The 23,709-nt window shown below is 45.1% G+C and overlaps 1 protein-coding gene and 1 long non-coding RNA gene across 5 annotated transcripts in view; one reads left to right on the forward strand and one right to left on the reverse strand.

The window, feature by feature from the left end:
- Positions 1–134: 134 nt before the first annotated feature.
- Positions 135–21,269, forward strand: LOC147142914 (semaphorin-7A). The gene is made up of 14 exons (XM_086037900.1): positions 135–471; positions 2,872–3,011; positions 3,414–3,476; positions 5,328–5,423; positions 6,226–6,331; positions 7,598–7,705; positions 8,145–8,284; positions 8,788–8,966; positions 9,087–9,195; positions 9,914–10,115; positions 13,248–13,363; positions 13,610–13,782; positions 14,681–14,736; positions 16,655–21,269. Exons 1-14 carry the CDS (start codon positions 354–356, stop codon positions 16,999–17,001), a joined length of 1,953 nt encoding a protein of 650 aa, XP_085894026.1. The 5' UTR covers positions 135–353; the 3' UTR covers positions 17,002–21,269.
- Positions 2,388–23,709, reverse strand: part of LOC147142915 (uncharacterized) — a 47,318-nt gene continuing 25,996 nt past the window's right edge. For all 4 annotated transcript variants that reach the window (XR_015087831.1, XR_015087833.1, XR_015087832.1 and 1 more), the window contains 3 exons: positions 7,574–7,677; positions 3,402–3,600; positions 2,388–2,485 (listed from right to left, as the gene is read on the reverse strand). This is a non-coding gene — a long non-coding RNA (uncharacterized LOC147142915). The remainder of the gene's footprint in view (positions 2,486–3,401; positions 3,601–7,573; positions 7,678–23,709) is intronic.

The following is a 23,709-nucleotide window of genomic DNA, read 5'->3' on the forward strand; positions in this document are numbered from 1 at the left end:
CATGAGAGCGCACTAGCAGTGTTACCACAATGTGTTCAAAGATCACCAACAGGTGGTGTGGGTCTCTAATGTGCGTGCGTGCGTGCGTGCGTTGCAGCCAATTGTTGCCAGGCTCCTGCGAGGTGGAGCTTCTTCTTCTTCTTCTTCTTCTCGGCGCGACTCATCCAAGTCCGGCCGGTAGCGCGCAAGCATCGTGCACTGAGAACGCGACAGACGCGCGAACAAGGAAGCAACACGGAGGAGCGTCAAGCAGAGGATTCTTTTCTTCTCATTCTTATTTTTTAATCATTCATCTCATTTTTTTTTTTTTTTTTTTTTTTTTTTGCGGGGGCGGGTTTTTTTTTTCGGCGACGATGAGCATGAAGATGAACGCGCTCCATCATCACCTCCTCCTCCTCCTCCTCCTCCTCGCGGGGCTTTTTGCCGCCGCTGTGATGGCAAAGCCCGCCAGGCTGAAATTCGTGGTGCACGGTAAGCACAGCTGCATTGTCCTTATTCAATCATTAATCCCACTTTTGAAGAACATTTCATCCACGCGTTCAAATGAGTTTGGACGCCTGCAGGGCGCAAATGGATTAGTCCTTAAAACGCCCCCCTCCCCTCCCCCAGCTACCGCTTAAGATAATTACATTAATTAAATCTCCGGTGGAAAAATGAATAAGGAAAGACAATATTGACTGAAATAATCCATCAGATTATGAAGATTTGCTTCAGGTTGACGCGAACCTCAAGAGGCGTGCAGGCTGTTTCGTGCGCGCTTTTACAATTAGCGCACTGAGACGCCTGTCAATCACGCGCGCACAACACACGCACACAAGCTTCATTCTCCACGCACACACACGAGCGAGGCTGCACCCTTGACGTGAAATACGGCCGCGTGGAGGCGGTGCGCTGCTCCCCACGTCCTTGCGGGGCTGCAATGCGGGGACGAGCGAGGCTGCAGCAGCAGCAGCAGCAGCAGCCAACACGAGCCATCAAATAACACCAAATGCACGTGCACGCCAACGTGTGTGTATGTATGCGCGCGTGTACGCGCGCGCCCGCGCGTGTGTGTGTATGGAGGAGAGGAGGAGGGGAGGAAGATTGCGTGGAAAATCCCCCCCTCCCCCCTTGTCGTTATTTATTCCACTCACACATTTTTACACCTCACACATCCCGTTAATGTATGCGGGGGGGGGGGGGGGGGGGGGGGGGGGGGGCGGGGCGGTGTAATGGAGGAGAGGTGGGGGTGACGTGAGCGTGTGTGGGCCTGATCTGGATTTTCTGAGACCCCCACCCCCAATAATAAAAGAAGCCTGGACAAACACGCTACTAAAGATGACGTACAAGCTAAGTCAACATTCATTGCAATGCAGAGCACGCACGCGCTCGCGCACGCGCTCGCGCACGCACACGCACGCACTGCACAATTTGGCCAGACAGGCAGACAACAAGGTGAAGCATTCAGAAGCAGGCGATGTTTCGAGTCGGCACTGTCCTCACTTGACCAGCTGAGGAGGCGACCATGCGCAGAGAATTTAAGGAAAATTTGCATACCTTGACAATATAGAGAAAATGAAAAGAAACCCGCCGTTTAACGGCTAATTTTCACCAAGGGGCGGACTCACTTTTGTTGCCAGCTGTTTTGATATTAATAGCAGGATGAGTTATTTTGAGGGGGTTATACACTGAGTTTACTTTCCATTGTGGCAATGTGTCATTTGAACCCAAGAAAAGAGTGGCCACAATTATTTGCCCCCGCATATTACCAAAAAAAATCGTTCTTTTCTTTGCCGGCCTCCCCTTACGCGTTTTTCTTGAGAATCTCATTAGCAGCTGAAACGCTCCTGTGAGGACCTTGTACATTTTTAATGAATACAATAACAATCATAGCTCACGACGCTCATTTCCTGCTGATCTCTTTGAAGTGTTCATTTCCAAAGGCAGGGACAATTCAACAGGTAAATCACAAAACATCTTATGGTCATCTTTTAGAGTGCTGCTAAAAGTACTCGTAGTTACATTTGAGTACATATGTCAATGAGTCTTAGCAGACGAGGTCCGCCAAAACCAAAAAGTTAAAAAAAACAACAACATTTTGGGGCTGACCTTTAAAGCTGAATTGTACGGGTGTGCACCTCTGGATACATGCGATGTGATGTGATTCAAGGGCGGTTCATTTGAAAGTAGAACGATTCAAGGGGATTACCATTCAATACGGTACGGAAAAATTTGAGAATAGATCCCTCCAATAAAAGCCAATTCGATACATATCTCCATATATTTTAAAGTGGAAGTAGTAGCAAACACTAGTCTGCGAATGCGATAAACCAAATGCAGCTCTGCTTACCTTTGGCATGTCAAGTGATAGAGAGAGTGTAGTCACTTGGCTTGACATCTTGGCTTGACATCTTCCAGGTCATAGGGGGCAGAAGCTCAGTGTGACATCTTTGCTGACAAGATGTGAGTGACGGTTTGGGATGGGTCTTACTTTCTCTTGGATGAGCTAAATGAAAGGAAGCGGAAAAATGAAATATTTTGTAGTAACTCTAACCGAACCCCCCCTTCCCCAAAAGATTGTAATCACTCACTAGGCCACGCCCCTTCAAGGCACACATCCAACACACGAATACGACAGTATTTAGAGTAATTACGCTTTAAAAAACCAGCTCCCTTCACGTTGTATTTGATTGTTTTTAAATGTGGAGGTTTTTGGGGGCGCCGCAATGGATGAATGGCATTTCAATTCATTTCAATGAGATTATTGAACTAAAACCGTGTAATGTTTCTGGAGTGTATTTTCTGTCCATCGGTACAATGAATCTTGAATAATGTTGGACCTGCGCAGAAACCTTCGTCTGACGCGTCGTTTTCCCGCCCCCCCCGCCCCAGAACCATCTCGCTTCCACTTTGACAAACCCGAGAACTACATCAGCATGTACCACCAGGAGGGCAGCGACACGCTCTACGTGGGCGGCCAGGCTGTCATCTACGTGCTCACCTTCGGCAACCGAGGCGTACGCGACGTGCAGGTAGGACACTCGCGTTCAATGAGCAAACCTTTCTTTTATTCATTCACTTATTTCAGATTTATTCACTTTCACTATCACGGTTCATCGTTCGCGTGCCCCGCTACAGCACAGATGTTGTCAGCGACTACATTTTGATGGATATCATCTTATGGCCATCCATCGGACGATTGCTGATAAGTGCCAGCATTCTCTAATATGGCCAAGCTATGCTAAGTAGCCTGTCAATGGCAGTCTAATGAAGTCGTTTTTTTTTAATGAGAATCCCATTACTAGCTGAAAATGCTCCTGGCCGTCATTAAACAAAACTAAATGGTTTGAGTAGTCGTGAAGGTAGACAGGTTTGTGCAGTATAGTACACGCTAGTAGCGCACAGATGTGAAAAGAGCCCACCTCTTCCAACAGATCCCGGCACCGTCGGACCAGACCGCCATCGACACCTGCAAGGCCAAACCGGCGCCCCTCGAGGTAGAAGCGCTCTCTCGTGTCCGTCTGTCCTCCAGCCTTCAAAGGGCAATCTTCATCATCTCCGATCATCTTCACCGTCATCATCATCATCTTTATGGGTCTGTGAGGTTGGTGCCACGTTTCACTGTCACAACGATGGAAATTGATAAAGATCTCAAACAACGTTATCAGTTGCTGACCCCTGCAGTGGCGATGTTGACATCAGCACGTTTTTTGGGGGCAGCATTCTGTCATACATTTTTCATGACGGGCAGGGATTCTTCCACGGATGCATTCATCCACCATCTTCTTTACCGCTAGTGCCTCATTCACACCTATGGACAATTTAGTGGTGTTGTGTGATGAGGGTCGAACGACTTTTTCCAAGCTTTCAATTTGCTGTACACACAATTGTCTGCATTTGGCCTCATATACAAGATGACTTCGCCCCCTTCATAGACATTCACGTCATAAACGGGTCGCTACTTGCCACAGTACAGGAGGACGGAATGCTTTGCAACAGCGGATTGAAGTGACCCTAGCTGCTACCGACCGTGTTAGTCGGATTCTTGCTCGAGTTAAATACATTTGGACTGTCTATGAGGCGGTGAAGGTGTCTGAGCGTGATTTGTGATGTTGTGATTTGATGAGTGGGGAGGTGGTGCGACTAAATGGAGGACAGGAGCGTGCCGGTGTCTGTCTGCAGGATGACGGCTGGAGTGAAACACCAAGTGGATGTTTTGTTTATGGCGTCGTTAAGACGGCATTCAACGTTCATTTTCATAATGAATAGGTCGTTGATCAACCACAGCTCATCTTAGTCTCTTTATCTGTGTATTTGCAACGGTAAATTCTTTTCACTGATAGAGGAGTGCGTTTGGTAAATTTGTTGCCGGCTGACGTGAGGATTGAGGCAGTTTGTCAGTTAGCGTTACCGGTTGCCTTTTCAGATGAGCGTTTACAGCACTTGTGCTTTGGTGAGATAAGAGCGGAAGTGGGCATTTTTCAAAAGTTCCTGGTTCGTCATTCGCCATCCATCATGGCCTGGGTACCCCTTCGTCCTTCGTCAGTCCGTCATTTTTCATGACAAACCAAATTGCGATCATCAGTTAGTCAGTCCGTCTGTCAGTTCATCAGTTAAGTCCGTTAGTTAAGTCCAACGGTTAGCCCGTCAGATGTCCGTCGGTCCCCACCACCACCAAAATTGTCAGCAAAACGGGCGTCTGTTGGTGACGGACTGACGGACGCGGATAGTGACCATTACATTGACTGATGAAAACCCACTCCCGTCATTTGTCAGTCCGTCATTTTATAAGGTGTCCCGTCATTCGTCAGCAAAATGGGCCTCTGTCTGTGACGGACTGACGGAGCGGTGCGTCAGTCTGAAGGAACGCCCACCTCGGTATATGAGGATGGACCTGCACGTTTTGCAGATAACTGCGGTCTCATTTTTAGTCAAATAAGTCAATTACTTGCGTCACACGCTTGAGCCACATTTTTGATTCCAGCGCAACGTTTATGTAATTAAAGACATGATTGTTAAGTAGTCATTGCAGAAGTGGTAAAGTAGACCGTTGACGATAATCTGTTCAACCCCAAAATGTGATTACAATCCCAGTTTACTTTTGAGGAGAGAAGTGGAGTACACCCTAGACTGGCCACCAACCAAAGCAAAAAGGTTTGGGACAAGCCACATTGAAAATGGATAGATGGACGAGTGAATGAAAAGTCATCACGCCACAGTGTTCGGGCTCCTCTTCACTGCATCCATCCCTCGGCGGATCTCATCTTCATGTTTGCATCCTCACATCTCTTCCGACGTATCCTCGGCCGTGACGTCCTCATCTCACTTGTTGTGTCTTTGCCTCGCAGCTGGAGTGCGACAACTTCATCACGGTCATTGAGAAAGTCAACGACACCTTTATCGTGTGTGGGACAAATGCCGGCAGTCCTCGATGCTGGATGCTGGTAAGCGGCTCACAAAACATGCAGGCGGGCTGAACGTCCGCCTGGCCAAATTTTGTGGTTGAAACAAAATACACACTACATTTCCAAGGATCAAAAAAGACCTAGGTTTTTATTAGGATTCATAGCCAAGGTAAATGTTTCAGGTTAGGGTTTGAAAATAAGGTTTAAAGCCTTGGTTCGTGTTTCTAACAATGGTTGCCCTTTTCAGTTGGGGTTGGCGCCTGGGTTGGGTTTTGAAGTTTTCAGGAGGTTTTCAGGGTAAGGGTTAGGGGTAAGTGAAAGCCAGTCTTATGGTTTCAATCAAGCATTAGTGTTTCAAATGAGTGTTTCAAGCCTGAGGTAGGGTTTCAAGTGAGGGTATCAAGCCTGGGTTAGGGTTTAAAAAATGGTTTCAAAATATGTTTTCAAGTCTGGGTTAGTCTTCCAAAATAGGGTTAGGGTTAAAGTAGGTTTTAAAGCAGGGCTCTTCAATTATGTTCCCCAAGGTCCGGTTTCCAGGTTGTTTTCGCTGGAAACTGGTCCTTGAGGATCAGGACTGAAGATCCCTGGCTTAAAGCTTGATTTAGGCTTTGAAGTTAGGGTTTCAGAGTAGGGCTTAAAGACTGGTTTAGGCTTTGAAGTTTTGGTTTCAAATTTGGGTTTAAAGCCTGTGTTAATGTTTCAAGCCTGGTTTATGGTTTGAATGTAGGGTGTAAAGCCTGGGAGAAGGTTACACATAGAGGTTTCAAGGATGTCCTGGGGTTTCAAGGATGTCCTGCGCAAAAAGGGCTCCTGACCGAGTGTCAAACATGTGCACGTGCAGGTAAACGACACAGTGCTGACCGACATCCAGGGCGTTGGGCAGATCGCGTCGCCCTCCGACATATCCCCGCCGTACCCTTCGCAGAAGTCCATCAGCCTGCCCGCAGGTAAACCAGCATGTGTGCGCCGTACCGGCACCAAAGGCCATTGGCGGCAAAGTCAGCCTGCGCAGCCTCATATAAAAACGTTTATGTTCATCCACTGGAGCCAATAAAGCGCAGTTGTTCCTCATCAGTCTCACAAGGTCAACACATTTTCGGTGCTCGGTGCTCCAGGCGGATCATTTTCACACATTAACTGAACAATATCATGGAACAAGGTTTAAATGGTCTTTTTCAGAAGTATACCATTAAGGTTTCTATGTATACAAGCGCGTACAACGGATTTAATTGACCTGATATGTTTCGGCAAATTGCCTACGAAGGCAACAGCAGCTTGCAGGAACATGGCCGCTAAATTAGAAATGTAGTCAACAAGATCATGTTCGGAAAAGAAAGCCACCTTCTTGGTTCCACTTTTAGATAAAGATTTTGTTTGTATGACATCACTCATCATGTGACTGATTGACCACCAATGCGGGGTGTACTCTGGGGCATTGCACCAGAAGTCAGCTTCCAAACGCTCCAATTTCGGAGTTTTTTTGAGTTACAACTTATTGCACATGCTTGTAGCACCCATACGGCAACGGAGTATTGTCGTCGTCAGTGTCATACGGCGACGCAAGTGCGTCACGATGACGGTGTGTGGTTTATCACACAACTTCAATGACGAATCAACTTCGCATTAACACACGAATATTGGCTGGGCATTTTTAGCCATAAGATTTGGGCGACGAAGATGGAGTTCCACTTCGCACCGCTGCCCTTGTTCCTTGCCACCAGTCCCGAGGTACCACCGGTATGAATATTTTAAGATTAGCCAGACACTAGCGACATTTATTTCAAGACATTTATTTCCACTCTACGGGGACCTTAATGAGTTTCAGAGGTAACCTTCGCTCTTTGACAACCATTCAGGTCAAATTCAGTGAGATTGAACCTTTCTGGCATGTAAATATATATATGAGATCTTACCACATACCGCAGAGCAGAGGCTGAGTTAATTGGGTCTTAATTATTCCAGGTTTAATGCCGATTGCTATGGAAACAAATCTGAAAAAGGAGGCTGATGCGTGTTGGTGGCTGTCAGCCTCCTGCCTTCATCCTGGCTCTGTTTCTCCTCTACTTCATCTTTATTGCGTTAAGCCCCCGGCCGGGGCTTCTGCCTTGGTTCTGTGTTTAATGTTCTCTCTCTGCATCCACATCTTCCCTCAGTCATCCATCAGTGCTCCATTTTTGGCCTTTTCTTACCCGCTGCTGTTGTTCTCCTCTCAGATGGGAGCCTGTATTCGGCCATGTCAGCGGTGGGCGGTCATGTCGGCTCCATCCGACGCACTTTTGGGCCCCAGAAGCTCCTGAAGACGGAAAACATTTGGTTGCTGAGTAAGTAGGAGGAGTCGCACGGAAACAAAAGAGTGTTGAACTCGTCATTGGGTTTATGGTTTGGGTAAAAATCCCGCTCAGCAGCATTAGTCAATGGTGAAGTGAAATGTGTGTGATCCAAATGAAAATGCCAATGTTATGTCACATCACAAGTCGCCCCAAGAGAATGTGAAAATGTCAGCGGTTCAAACTAGAGTTAGGTTGTCCAAATACTGTTCCAAGATCAAGTTAGTGTAAAGATTTAAAACGAGGATCAGGGTTTTGAGACAGCATTTGGGTTTCAAACAAAGGTTGCAGTTTTTAATAAGGGCTTCAAACCACAGTTAGGATCTCAAGTTAGGGTTCAAAGCCTCGGAAATAGTTTCAAACTGGTGCTCAAACCCAAACAGTTTCTGTTTTGGTTCCGGTCAGCATCTCATGTTTACATCTCGCCACTCAGACCCTCAGTTTGCTGGAGCCGCCATCATCCCGTCTACCCTCAAGTATAAGGAGGAGATCTATTTCTTCTTCAGTGAGATCAACAAGACCGCCCGAGTGGACGAGGAGCCATACCGGGCCCGCATCGGCCGGATCTGCACGGTAACGGATCCCAGCGCCCAGTCAGAACTTCTGTTGCATGATTTTATTGGATAATTCTGGAATGGGGTTCTCAAACCTTTTGGATCAAGAGGAGACATTTTTCTAAGGACCCCCCCCGTGATCCTCACGCCAGTCAAACAAAGCTGCCATGTGTTACCCTACATGTCAGAGGAATTGACTAGTTTTGAGACATAAATTGTAATGTTTGGATAAGAAATTCATAGAAATATTTTTGACAGAAAAACATCTGTAATGTCATGAGAATAAAGTTGTATTCTTTTCAGAAAAGGACAGATTCTTTTCAAGGACAAAGACCCAACTTGCCACAATAAGTTGCAATCTTAACGAGTCGGAGATAAAGTCATAGTGAGCTCCCACATTTCTGGTTCGGCATCTGCAGATTTGCGTAGTAGCAGTATTTCCAGTTGGAGAAGCACTCTTCTACATATTGGTCACCTCTGGAATTTAATGTTTGCCACACGTCAATCTTTCTGGTTGCACAGGTGGACGAGGGCGGGATCAAGAACCTGCTGGCCGACTCGTGGACCACCTTCATGAAGGCGCGGGTCATGTGCGGTGCCGGGAACACTCAGCAGCAGTACAACAGCATGAAGCAGGCAGTGGTTCTGACCGCGCAGGACAAGCGGGCTGGCGTAATGTACGGCCTCTTTTCCAACGCCTGGTGAGCTGAAAGGCCAACGTAATCTCTTGCATGTTTGATCATCTGTCAATCAGTCCGTTTTTACCAGCGGTAGAACCGTAATCTGTGCCAACAATTTATCTTGTGGGTCTTCAATTCCAGGGGCAGAACTGTGATCTGCGCCTACTCCATAGAAGACATCGACCAGGCCTTCTCCACGTCCAAGCTGAAAGGCTACAGCAACTCCTTCATTGGAAATCGACCTGGAATGGTAAATTATCCTTCCATTCCAACTGGTCTCGATTCCGTCCCTTTTCTCACAGTATGCTCAACAGAATTCCTTGTCAGGGTGTCACAACTACATGGCAAGGGTTAGGGTTTTAAAATAGTGTTTCAAGCCTGGGTAAGAGTTTCAATCCAGGTTTGGGGTTTCAATGTAGGGTTTAAAGATTGGGTTAGGGTTTCAACAAGGATTAAGGGATTCAGATTAGAGAGAACATTTTGGATTAGGGCTCCTAACAAGGATTAAGGGTTTCAAACCAAGGCTAGTGTTACAAGTTACGTGTTCATATTAGGGATTAATGGCTGGGTTAGGGTTGAAACAACGGTTTGAAGACAGTGTTTGGGTTTCAAATTATGGTTTACAGTACAGTGGACCTGCGCTATTCGTGGGGGATAGGGACCGGGCCCAACCACCAATAGGGAAAATCCGCAAACACATTTTGACCATTTAGAATTGAACAGACAATTTTTTTAACCCCCAAAATACTTGAATACAGTAATAAGGCATATTTCACTAGTAAATGTTTTCCACGAAACACGGGGGTTGATTCCCTACCCCAAATTTTTTTTTAATTAATATGTTTTGAGTTTTTTTATCCTGCGAATACAGGAATCCGCAGTGACAAACCCCAAATATGCAGGGGTCCACAGTATACTAGGTATCCTTCCACTCTCGCTGGTTCTGATTCCGTCGCTTCTCCACACAGTGCGGTCGAAAGAATTCCTCGGCAGGAAATGACCTCAAAAACCTAGGCGTGATCCGATATCACCCGGAAATCGAGGACGTGATCCGGCCGGTGGGCGTAGCCCCGCTGGACCTGCCCACAGATGACCAAATCACACACACAGTTGCGGACATCGTCCTGGCCGTCAACGACGAGCACTACAGCGTCCTTTACCTCGGAACAGGTAATGTCGCCATTGTGCAAGTGGTTGGGTTTTGGGAAAATAATCGACTTTTCACACAGAGCTGGTGCAAGGGCTGGTTTAAAGCTTGAGCCAAAATCAAATCACATCCTTGAATGTTTTACCACAAAAGCAGCCACATGGGTGTGGCAAAACTGACAAAAACTCTTCGGTTGTCCAGAAAGGAAGGCTCTTGTCGAGGTTCTTGACATTCAACCGCCATTTTACTTGAAAAAGACAGTAAACTCAAGTCTCTGGGTTGTGAATCTGCCAGTGCGAACACAAATGCAGCCAAACAGAGCCCTGAGACTAATACCAGTAACCAACCACCACCACCACCAGCTCGATGAGAAAGTGAATACAGTGCCTGGCAGTGATTCAAAATTGCTTTATTTTGTGTGCAACAAAGAACAAAAGCCACACAAAGGTTCACGTATTGACAACAGCACGGATTGAATGTTGGAAGAACAGTGCAGTTCTCTTGATTAATAAGTCATCTTTTGTCCATGATATCGTTAATAAACCTTCCACATCAATTGGGCCATGAGCACTCAGAGATTTGATTTCTATGTGATCAAATATGCACGCCGCGCAGCTGCCGTCGCTCTTAGAAGGTCCTCCAAAAATTGCCTAGTGCCTAAGGGAGATCACCATGGCAACCATCACAAGTCATATGTGTGCACGACTCTCTCGCCGCTCTCGTGTTCACGGGAGATGTCACATCTATTGGCTTAGAGTCTCTGCAAGCAAATTGGCAGTGTCGTCAGTTCGGTATGATCGACTCGGTTGAAGCTAAAAATAGCAAAAGAGAAAACAAACGAGAGAGAGCCACGCAACGGCCTCTCGCTGTCGGCGGAATGAAGTGTGACGGCAACAGGAGGGACGCAACCTGATGGCCTAAAAGAAAGTGGAGCACATTGACGTCTGACGGAGGATGCGAGCGCTCTCCCGTCGCCTTCTCGACTCTCGGCATGGATGACATCGCTGCGCCTTGCGCAGCAGCTCTCCAACACTCGCGTCTGCGAGGTTGACTATGCAGCAAGTAACAAATTGAATAAAGCAGCAAGCAGTCACCATCAGAAGCAGGCTAACAGTCGGAGACCATTTGTGTCCCTCTGATTTCATTGGACAGTGATGGGGCTAATCATTGGACTCCAAGGCAACTGGTTATACCTTTTCCAGATTTAAAACGTCACAGATGGAATCCAAAGCGTAAACCCACGTACGACGCCCAAATCTGCTACCCGTCGGAGTGCTGCTTGACAGTAATAACCACGCACGAAGAAACGGAAAAATAAAAGCAGCAGCATGGCTCCACATTATAGCTGGCAAGGACAGAAGAATTTCATGAGTCGGCCAACAATGGGAAACATGCTTGAAACTGGTGAAAATTTCCAAAAACCACCACTGTAATTTGCGTCGAAATGAAATGCTGAGATTAGAGAGAGATCTTGCTTTTATACTGTTAGAGCAGAGTGATTAAAAAACGTGTTTTTACTGGCAGCCAGTGAGGTCATTTGGGCCAAATTGAGAAGATTTAGAACCATATAAAAATTCTAAGAAATGTTGCTCATGTTTCCAAGGCTCCAATCGCAAACAAAGCTCTGTTGCGCTACTGGCGGTGTCTTTGAAGGTGCATGAAGATGTTGGATGTGATTTGGGGATGTTTTTGTGAAGCACTTGGGGCAAAAAGATCGGAGTCTTTTCAACTACGTAATCTCGATGAGTAGCCGACCTAAAAAGAGCTTGGAGGGTCTGCAGATTCAGTGTTATTAGTCGCACTCAGCACGTTTGTTTTTCTCTGGTCTGCTTTCCTCGTTTAGCTGGCCAGAAACTAGCATCAGTGCTAGCCGCAGTTTTGCTCACTCTATTCACATGAACGTTACCGGAAAAAGTAGTCACATTACACACAGTCGCCGAAGGCTTGCTGAAGAATTTTTTTCGTCAATATGGGATAATGTTTTTTTTGTTTTTTTTAATGAACTTAAAATACTAATATTACATTTGGTAGCACTGTGAGCTTTTATGGCTGTATCTGGATTAGAGGCGCAAACTCTGGGGCGTGGCGGTTACGCCATGTCAAGGGTTTGTGTTTTATTGCGATTTTCAGTTTCAATACTGTCGTTGCAGGCTTCATAGAGACTATGGAAAATAATTCACTTTGGCCTTTTCTCCAAGTGTGCAAGCTTTCAAATAAAGACTGTTGTTCGACCAAAACAAATGTGTCCACTCAGCAGCTGAAGTTCTGCACCGTCACCCGTTTTCACCCCGCAGTGCCGTCTGCTGCTGCTGCCGCTTCTTTTGCCGTGTTGGTGCTGATCCACCGTCTTGATAACAGAGCTGGAAATAGACCATCTCATAGAATAAACTAGATGAAATGAGTCACGTTATCTTTGACAAAAGAGGGTTTGAAGTTTGAGGAAAAGACGTTAGGACAGCAAAATGAAGAACTGTGCTGGGAATGTGATAAAAGGCTTCATTGGACTACACAAATATTCCCTCTGGGATTATTTGTCAGACCGCTCCAAATCAGCAAGGGGAAAATCCATGGATATGAAATGCTTCACCACTAATCTTCATTCTTGTCATCAGGGCCGTGAGAAACTGGGTCGGTTTCTGTCCCTGTGGCGGCATTTCAGGCAGGCTAAACCCAAACCGGCTACAATGTATGCCAGCTGTACCGTAATTCATCGTTCTCACAGTTGGTATATCAACGATTTTCATTATGGGGTTTTAGAGTATAAAACTAAGTCCGACTTTAAACTCCAGTAACGGAGCAGAGAGAATATATGCCCGTGAGCAGGGACGGTGTGGTCATCGGAAATTTCAGGAAAAAAAAAATGCACATTTTCCCAAAACGGCCGGTGAATTTCCGGGCCAGTCCGGACAATTGTAGTCTTATGTATATCAGGAATTTTCACCAGCGATAAACTGGCTTCACCATACACCCTGAAAAGATAAATTGACATCTTGATGGCAAATAGAATCCTGTTTGTGCAACCATAGGCAGAATTTGCATCAACCAAAGCTCAGTTTCTACCTTTCTGTGGTTTATTCGTTTTGAGCCAGCGGCCCACCTACGAATGGAAGCGGTCCAAAGACTTCAGGTTGTGTCTGCTTTCTCTTTGCCAACAGAACAAGGAAAAGTCCTCAAAGTTCTTCACAGCAGCGAAGGGGTGTTTATCATCTCCCAGTACTCCATGTTCCGCAACGAGGGGCCTGTCCTCAATATGGCCATCAACCCCCAAAAGGTACGCAGTACACCAGGGCCCTCTCATGTCTTGTGAATCAATAATTTACGCTCTTATGGAGATGGATGAGGCTACTTGGTATTCCATTCTAGATTTCACAAAGCAACCATTAAAAAGCAGGCTAATAATGGAGGCAGGATTCTCGTCTGAAAACAAGACCGCTCCCTCCGTATCTTGATTGGAAAGCTGATGAATTGCAAAGTCATTGGCCGCTGCTTGTAAAAGGAGGCTGCCGTTTTGCCGTAGGGTCACTTGTACGTCGCCACGGCGATGGAGGTCCAGCGGCTGCCGCTGGCCGACTGTGGTCGCTATGGCGACACGTGCCGCGAGTGCATCCTCTCCCGGGACCCGTATTGCGGCTGGGACAAGGCCAGGAGGCGGTGCGTCGCCATCCCGCCGGGATATAACGTCACGTCCGGGTAAGTCTGTCACTCTCAAACCAAGAGATCAGTCACGACAAGTGAAAGATAAAATACACATACTATACACGTTTCATTGCCACCGCACTTGTTTTTTTTCATTGGATTGTTTTATCCTCATGGCAAACAAATGTTTTACATACAAATGTTTCCTCGAGTTATGATTTATTTATTTTTTACTGCGCTAGCTAAAGCTGGGCAATATGGCTTTAAAATAAAATATCCAATTTTTTTTTTCCTCACCAAAACCAATTTCCAATTTTAAGCGATTTTGTCCTCTTCCCTTCACTTCACACAAGCAGATGACAATTATTTCATTTGAAACAAGTTTTGCTTTTTGTTTTTCTTCCCTTATGGGATTTACTTTATTTTTCTTGAGACTGGACAAGCTTTAAAACAAGTCTTTATCCCCAACATCAGCATCAACTTTCATCAAAATTCTGTTCAGAACCTTTATGGACAGATTTTCTAGGCTACTTTTAGGCTACTTACAGTACTTCTTACCTTCTGGGAGGGATGGTTAAGAACAGATTTTTGGGGGGGTCGGGAACAAGCTGAAAAGATAGTAAAATCTTTGATTTCTAGCCCTTACGTTTTTAAATGTTGACTAAATGTCGAGTAGGATTCATTCAAATCAAAATAACCTTTTACTCCACCAGTACTCCTCAACTCTTTAGCTACCATTTCGTCTGCTCTCCTTATAATAGTCCAGATTTAAAATGTACATGCAGCACTTTAAGAGTGTTTTCCTGCGACGAAAGACAGTACTCAGCAACATTTGGACGCAGTGGTATCGTTTGCATGTTTTATTGTACATCTAAAGTACACTTGCAGGCTCCTAATTGCTTGCTGAGAGTGTTTAAGAGCAATCTGTCCTCTGTGTCTTCCCTCCTTACAGGATGCTCACTCAGAATCTGGACCAATCCAATTCGTCGGTTTGCGGGGAGGCTGCTGGTGAGCCCTTTATCTGTTCTCGACCGCTCTCCGCATCTTAATTAAACCAGCGGCCCAAAGATGACTATCACTTAATTGAGCCGGGTCCTAAAAACCTGCAGGCGGGATCGTTTCTTACATGGAAGCCAACTTCAGAGTCCAGAATGCAACAGTAACCTCCAATGGTGGTGACAAGCGTCACCCGCCTCACGTCATTATTTCCGCATCGAGAAAAGAGACGTTGGACTCTTTTACAGTAATGACGCCTGGTGTCACTTCTGCGAAATCAGTCTTTACCTGACCGCAAGTTTGTCGCATAAACACCGCGTTATCCTTATTTTACAGTTTAACAGCACATTTTATTGACGGCATCCAGTCCTCCTGTCGTAAATTGATGCAGTGCAGCCTCTGTGACTGGGAGAGTCTCTGTATTTATGCAGCCAAGGCGCTTTAATTGCTTTACAGCCTTTTCTTCAACTCAATGACTTCACTATGCCCGAAAAGCCTGTTCGGAGCAGGCAAAGCAATTAATGAGCTGTCCTTACAAATAGGAGACCATTGTTCAAGCAAAAGGGAAAAATATTTGAGGTTTTGAGGTGATAAGTGTTAAACATTTTTAAAAAGCATTTAGTTGCTGTTCTGTCGCTTTAGTCGAGCTGTCAGTCATGAGAAACGAGTCGGTAGAGTACCGGTAACATCAACCATTAAGGGAGATCGTGTAGAGCTTATTTTTAAAGAATTTAAAACAGTTCCCAGGTGTCTTAATAACCTGACTGCGTAGTGTCCAAATACCCCAAGGACAAAGATTTACAGCACATATGATGACCTACATTTTTAACCTTGTAAAAATGAGCAAAATAACGCCCACCCCGCTGCCCCCAACGGCTTTTATTGTCATGACCGCCGGTGGGGGGATAGGGTTTTTTTTTTTTTTTGCTTTGCCATCACAGAAATATTTGTGCAGTCAGACCGCAGCTTGAAAATGGCAGCTCTTCATTCATCTTAACTGCAAAGTCACGGCCGAAAAAACCTCAGTGCCGGGGTGATAATTATGTAAACTAGCCACAGTATTATGTGGCTTGCTAACAGACATTTTGGCAGATCTCAAAAGGCATAATTCCCAGGCGTAAGGGACTCAAGTCACATGACTTGACTCGAGTCAGACTTCGCTAAAGTCGCGTAGCTAAAATTTATGAAAGACTCGACTCGATTTTGACTTGGTATTCATCAGATTGCACTTGACTTAGAACTTGAGCAACATGACTTGAAACTTGAATTTTGAAAAGCTATATTTTGAATATTTGAGTTTTTGAAAGAAACGTTTTTTGTGCAGTGTGAGCATACCTCTTGAAGCAAATTTCATGGCGGGAGCTCTGAAGATGATTACATTTGGATTCAAGGATGATGCTTTAGATGAAATCGGGAAAAAGGAAACGGCAACACGCAAAGTTCAGAACTTCTCGATGAGACAACAACTACAACATTGGACCTCATCATTGGACGCTAACTTCACAGTTTCGCTAACCGGTAGCCGGTCAAGATTAACTAAGGTTCATGCTAGTTATGCGTTCAATCAAGGGGACCGCATAGCGATGGATAATACAGGCACTGTCTGCTTTGGGAAAAATGTGAATGTGACATGACAGCTAGGTAAGGCAAGCACCATGCGGAGATTGAGTCAAAGTGGCTAATGTACAAATATATACCTGTACGTTACGACTGAGCAAGATTGTATGCCTTGATATATGACCTGCTTAACCCAAGTCGTGACTGACCACGACTTGCTTAAAATTTAGCGGGGACTGATCAGATTTTTGAAAGGTTAAGCCTGGAAATTTGTGACTTACTCCCACCTCTGGTGAATTCACACCCAATGACTCATTGGTTAATCCGTGGCTAGTGTCACAAGAAGCCCTTTTCTCCAACTGTTCTTCAACAGCCCTCAAGCTGCGTCGCACCTCCCCCAGGGAAGTGTCGGTGCCGTCCAACACCTCCATTTTCCTGCCCTGCCCGGTGCGTTCCTTCCACGCCACCTACCGCTGGGAAAAGGACAACTGCGTCAAGAACTACCCCTGCCTCTTCTCCGGCGACTTCTGCGTCCTGGGCCCGGCGCTGGACGCTCCCCTGAGGGAGGGCGTCTTCCGCTGCATGGCCACCGAGGACGGGTTCAAGGTGGAGGTCATCTCATTCAAGCTGGTCAACCACGGCCGGCTGCTGGCCGCCTCGCTGGCTTCTACCATGGGGCCGTCGCTGCTGCTCGCCATAGCCGCCCTTTGGCTCCATTAACTGCAGCTAGCGCTAACCACGTATCCTTAATGACTCCCAGTAACAGGATATGCGGGAGGTTTGGTTCACAAAGCATTTGAGGTATCGCTTAAAATGTTCTCAATTTTCTCCGTTTCTAAAACCTGGGTCACTCGATGGAATCATTTGCAATGAATTATGTCGTACCGTATCACGGAGTGATCATTTGAATAATTTTACAAGAATAAAGTTGTATTTTTTTTATGTATTTGTTAAAATGCGGCTTATTTCCCACGGTAAACTTTGACTTTAAGATCAAAACAATTCCAATTATCTTGGAAAAATATGCCTTGCTGGAAATATGATTTTTTACGTGGACAAAATATTTCCCTTCTTGCAAAGATCGCCAATTTTCTCTCTTGAAAAAATACAAATTTATCCTCAGAATAGTGTAACCTTTTTCTAAAAAATTAAAAAAAAAACGTTTTTGTTCTCATAAGATTCCGACTTTTGTATTGAAAATGCTCATCTTTTTAATTCGTATGGCATTAGGCATGGTCGTTACGTTTAATTGCTATTCGGATTATGAGAGGAACCTTGGTGCAAACCTTTTCCTTGTAAGGAGTCCCTGGACACAAAGGGCCCTATTTTCCTCTGACTGTGCGAGCGGGTCGAGTTTTCTTTCTTGTTGTATGTTGCTAGACTTTGCGATGGTAGAATTGGCCCTAACGGAGCCTTTGAACTAGACCACTGCATGCAAATGAAGATGCGCCCATTTTTACACCGACTACTTTCTGACACCAAATTAGCAGATGCGTCGGGGGCGAGGCTGCTTTGTGCCCAGACAGGCGCAACGCGGCTTGAAACATGCTAGACTCGATTTGTGCTGGCACAAAAATCAAGTTACGCCCGTTTATACGCCGAGCGCCAGTCTAATAAAATTGGGCCCAAATTAAATCATGGAATTTTTTTCAAAGGGGATGGGGGACAGAGCCCTAGCATGAATAGCTAAAAAAAAAAAAAAAAGAAAAAAAAAGCAATTGACGCCCCTCCTAAAAATATTCATAATTGCCAGGACATATTCATCGTTTCAACTGTAAATATACCACAAACTAGGACCCCAAAACACTTTGATTTCCACCGATGATGACGACTCTTTGTGAACCATCCCTCCCGCACTGTCAAAGCGAAACATATCCAATGGGTTGGAAACAAACATCAATACCAGGCCGATTCTTTATGACCATTTCTTTCGATATTTTGACTTAGATTGTGCTTCTTTGTGGATATGTGCAGCTTTACCACTGCTCTTACATCAGACATCTTGCATCACTTCTGACATCTCATTGGTAGTTTTTGAAGAGGAAAAAAAAAAAAAAAAAAAAGAAAAAAGTCTGGTATTGAGATTTTCAAAGCCTTAATACTTCTGGGACATCAACTCCTAAGCACAATTTTGCAGTCCACGCAGAATAGCGCGCGATCGCTGGGACTCGGGCAACATCGCTGGGAGGAAGAGTCATCTATTTTTTGAACAGGAAGTAATGAGGATGAGCAAGAGCTCGTTGCCGACCACCACTGTGTCTCAGCACCTCCTCCTCAGACAAGAAAGTTTTTTCTTGCATCTTTTTAACAAGACGCCATCTGCCATGACACCTTGTTCACAGCTTTGCCGTTTCTCCTCGTCCTTCTAAAAAGGTCAACGCCAACAAGTGCAGTAACACCTTTGCAAAGTTAGCGGGACCAGAAAGGCTCAAATTAAGAGTGGCCTTATATCGGCCTTACTTTGCAGTCTTTGGTGAAGGTCAACTTGTTTGGTGCGGAGCAAACGCAATTAAGTGGTCCTCGCGACAATGTGGATGACGCTGACTGAAAGTCCATTTTTCTGTTTTTACAAACAGCAGCTAATCAACAAGTCTTGGCTTGTCTTGACATTGGGCTGGGCGATATGGCCTGAAAATCAAAATCTTACATTTTTTTTCCCCACTAAACTTCCATTTCCTATTTTCAATGATTTTTCCCTTTCCTTAAAAGAATAACAAATGACAATGACAAAATTCAATATAAGTTTTGCTTTTTGGCTTGTTGTACCTTCTGGGATTTGCTTTCTTTCTCCTGATAAAAAAAGAGAGCTTTGAAACCGTTTTTTTTTTTCTGTGAAGCCCCCTCCCCCCTCCCCGAGTAAGAATTTTCACCAATTCCAAAGAAATTGAGATAAGCATAAACACCGTCAAAGCATGTATGTTAAGACGATCTTTCATAAATGAATGCCGATGATGAATGACTTTTGAAAGCCGCGGTAAAATATTTGTGGCTTTGGAGCACATACCTCGGGGTCAAACTTTCCCGACATGAGGTGAAAGTTATTCTGCTCATGTTGTCTGCTTCTTAGCAGGAATCAAAGCTGAAAATCAGTTGTTTGAAAAATCGTCACTCGAGGGATTTCAAAATAAAAAAGCTTGGCTATGCTTTTGTAAACGAGCTCCTCTGTGTTCGCAGCCAAGTTGTTGCGAGGAACTTGAATTAAGTCGATCAAATCTATTCGTCGCCCAGCCCCGGTAAACTAAGATGAAGCGTTCCGCTCTATCGAACCACGCAAATTGCGTCGGACAGAGCGCAGAGTCGTGATCAAGGTGTCGCAATAGCAACTTTGCGCAGACCTCGTCATAAGGGCAACATTTTTACCAGGAGAGAAAAAAAGGCTTGTGTTTAGACTTGTGATGTTCTGTATTTTATTGCTGCCAGTGCTGATTTCCTACCATTGCTGCCTCTTTACGTCAACATTTGTCTCGACGCTTTGGGGTTTTTAAACGCCATAGTTGGAATGTGATATGTACTGTAACTGTTAGTTTCTCTTACCCAGTTTCAAAACTGTCATACCAATAAAGTTGCCGGTCCCCGGACAAAATCTTCACGTACGTTCGGCGCTAACCGGCTGACGAAGGAAAGCTCTCGTTTCACGTTTCGCTCGAAAGAACATTAAGTCTCCGACTGGAGAGTCGTGTAGCGGATTAGAATGTTCTCCGGAGCGCCGACAAACGATCATTCGGTCGTGTCGAGCCGTCCGCTGCGGCCCGGCTGTCATTAATAGCTAATTAGGAGTCGGCTCACTGCGCTCTACATTTATTTGAGTTTACGGGCGGTGCGGATTGAGACGTCCACGTTTCCTTTCTCGCTCGCCCGCCGCTGGCAGAGCTCACTTGCGGCGTGGCGACAACATCAAAAAGCAATTCAAAAATAGTCCGAATAGCAAAAATGTTTCAAAAGAAAAAAAAAAAACAACAAGAAAAAAACAAGCTGCATTGAGCCAAGATCGTCTTTCCTGCCTTTTAATGCACGTACAGGACAAGCGAGTTGATCCAATCAACTTCATATGACTTGACTGGAGTTGAACCTAAAGACCCTGTAAAGTCAATTCAGACATCTCTTTCATGGGAACAGAGCGTGAAACTCTTTTCACCATTTTAGTATTGCAGGTTTATTTTCGGCGCAGCTAAAATAGGGCCCATGTGACACACTTTGCATCCGGCATTAAGTCCAGATACTGAACAGAGCGAAGGCACGCATGGCCTGAAGTGTGACTTGCTTGACCCGAGACACGGCTCAACTCGTCTTGCCTGTAAATTTAGTCGGAATTCAACTTGGTTTTGCCACTTGAGATTTGCTTAAAATGAGAAGGTTAAGACTTAAGAGCTAGTTATGACTTGCGCCGGATGTAAGCCACTTACTCCCACCTCGACCGCTACGTCATCGCCCGTGTCACGATTTTGCCCGTCGACTCAGTTGACGTACAAAAAAACGACGCTTTTTGATACAAGCTCCTTTATAGCTACGAAGCCTCAGGGCTCCTTTCCAGCATATCGCAACCAAGCAACCAGAAAGCAGTCGGGTCAGGACCCGCGCGTGGTCGAAATACAAACCTTCACTCAACAAACAGGTTGGATAAACAGTCTGCGGCAGAATCGGATTCCGAGCGTGTGAAGTGTGCGCCTTTAAACGGGCGCCTCCCAGGAACTGGTCCGCCAATTTTGTCACGTTGCCTTCAGGGACGCGTTTACGCGGACGAGGTGGCTCGCTGTCGTTTTGCTCTGAGGTCTCGAGTGATGTACATGATATGTGCGCGCTGTCATTGTGTCTTGTTTTTTGTGTCAAACTCTTTCTACCGTACTCATATTATTCATGATATATTAATAATGCTATTCTTTTGGAAAAAGGTCATATTTGGTGCAATAGATATTCATGTAACAAATCCATATTGACGTGTTAACCTCGACATGTGCGGTGAAAACCAATAAAATGTGAATACAAACAAACGGACGCTGTCTTTAATTGACAACAAGAGCAAATTGTCAGTTCCATCCCCGATTAAAATGACTCAGCATAAGTAGTAATTGTAGTAAATTTATTGTAATCAATTTATGATAATATATACAGGTATTTATAATAAAGACAATTTAAAGTTGTGGGCCAACATTTGCCCCGTGTCTTCTCCATTCTTCGCCAATTATCAACAATTTAGAATATTTCGACGTGTATGCAGTAAATGAATTGTATTGTAGAAAGGTGTCAATGTTTTTGCAAGTGAAGATGGCGGCCAAAGTGAACACGATGTGAGAGAGAAGTGTGTGACGACATGTCGGGTCACAAAATGGTTGAAGCTGGCCGTCAGTGTGCCGGAGGCGTGACATCACCATCTGCTGGCAACAAGCAGGTCGACCCGGCAGGAGTTTGCCAAAGGAGGTTCAAGATCCTGTCAAGGCACGTCTCGCACAACTTCTTAACTCTTCCTCCTCCGAGTTGGATCTGAATTTCTGGTCATGAGACTGAAACCGGCAATCTAAGACAGAAAAGCTCGCTCATGCTCATCAACACTTGAGAAGACTTTAGAAAGCCGTCGGGCCGTTCATTGATTTTTTAATCGATGAAGTGTGTCGATTCTGGGTCATCCACAAGTTTGTAACAAGGCGACTGGACTCTTCTTTTCTGTCTGAATACGTTTGACCTTTGATCCGAAAGGCTTCTTGAGTGCTAAATTGTAGACGTGTAGCCTTCCGATGACCAGTATCGTCTCTGTTGGGTGTGTCGCCCGCGGGTGGTCACAATAGGGTTGTTGGCGCTGCCAGGGGTGGCTGGAAAATGGCCGTTTTGCATACCAAGATGTTGTTCAAGTGTCTGGTACGTGGCCACTCTACCCACGGAAGGAGACAATCTTCGGGGGAGAGCTTTCAGGGCATTGCTGGAGGCAAATGACAAGCGATGGCTTCAACCGCATTCGTGTTTGGAGAGGGCCTTTCGAGTTTGACATTCATAGCTTCTCTAATGCACCTTTCCAGAATTTGGACATTCTTACACTGCAAGGAATGTGCCTTCTTTTTGAAATGCAAATGCAGCTCAAGGTCACTTAAGGTGAAATGTCTTCAACAAACATGAAGCAGCCACTTACCTCATTCCAGTCGTTTTGTTTTTTTTTTGTCAGGGTGATTTTGGTCTTTCAAAAATAGAATCGTGCTGCACAATCAATTTCAATCCAAATACGGATTTTTGTAAAAAAACAAAAAAAAAAACAGTTTTCATTTTTATGGCCACAGAGTCCTGTATTAAGTAGTATTTTTTTCCCTCACAAGAGCTTGTCTGAAGTGAACAAGTCTGGAGGAAAAGGCTAATGAAGGTCAGACGTCTCAGACCAAAGAACACGTTGCCCTTTAAGCGCTGCTTGTTAATGATCCAACCTTTCCCTCAATACCTGCCCCCAAATATTTGATTCCTGAACTGAGTACAGAATATTTGCAAAAGAAACCTAACAAGTGTACACGCTCAGACCGTTGATGCTTGTCTTCCAATCTCAAATACAAGCAGATGCCTCGTGACCGACGCCGACGCCAACGTTTGGCAGCCGTTCACAAAAAGCAACGCAAATGATCACCAAGTTATTCATGGATAAAAAGGTGAGGACAAAAGGATACACAAGTCGAGCTGTCATGATTCAAAACTGATCAAGATCAGATGAGCCGGATGTCAAAACGAGTCAGTGTGTCACAACAGGAGGAAACAAAAAAAAATGAATCCGAGGCTGCCGTCAAAACTAAAATATCTAGAAGCCAAAACAGGACGCCTACATCATCAAGGCTGGATTCACACTCCATGCTTTGAGCGACCCCCTCCCCCCCTCCCCTGTTCGTATATGAATCAGCGTAAAGAAAAAATGAAGCAGTAGAAGAAGTAACATTAGGCAACAGGAAGGATGGAAGTAAGGAAGAACAAGTTGCGGCTTTATGGCACATCCTATCATTAACTTGGATAGTTTTCAGTTCGGTTGAGGCCGGAGTCAGTAGACAACGCTGCTGACTAGTCTTGCTGCTTTCCGTTTACATCTGCCAGTACAGGGCTCATCCATCATTTTAAAAAGGAAAGCTCCTTCTTCGGGACTGATTCATGTAAAGAGCTCCCGGTTTCACACACACTTCTGCAATAACAAATTTGCTCAGCTTATTTTCAAGTCGATGGCAATATATATATACATATTAAAAAACAATGTAGCATTCCGTTTGTGCAATACTTGTGTATAATTCTCACTCACCTGCTGATGGGTTTGTTTTACTGTCAACGGATTACAAATACCGGAGACCATTTATTGATCCATACATGCGACATACAATGCAGCTGACTAGTCTGACTGCTGTTCACATCTGCGCAGATACTATAGTAGTCGCTAAATATGTACATTGATATTTTTATGCAGGTATTTTACTTGCA

The sequence above is a fragment of the Filicampus tigris genome, chromosome 8 (genome assembly GCF_054856515.1).
Source record: "Filicampus tigris isolate MCC_2025a chromosome 8, RoL_Ftig_1.0, whole genome shotgun sequence".
Classification (NCBI taxonomy): domain Eukaryota; kingdom Metazoa; phylum Chordata; class Actinopteri; order Syngnathiformes; family Syngnathidae; genus Filicampus; species Filicampus tigris.

Excerpts from the sequence above, each read along its gene's own strand:
- LOC147142914 (XM_086037900.1), top strand. The coding sequence starts at position 354 with ATGAGCATGAAGATGAACGCGCTCCATCATCACCTCCTCCTCCTCCTC. Across the intron at positions 3,477-5,327 it reads CCAAACCGGCGCCCCTCGAG|CTGGAGTGCGACAACTTCAT; the intron begins GTAGAAGCGCTC and ends TTTGCCTCGCAG. Across the intron at positions 7,706-8,144 it reads GGAAAACATTTGGTTGCTGA|ACCCTCAGTTTGCTGGAGCC; the intron begins GTAAGTAGGAGG and ends CTCGCCACTCAG.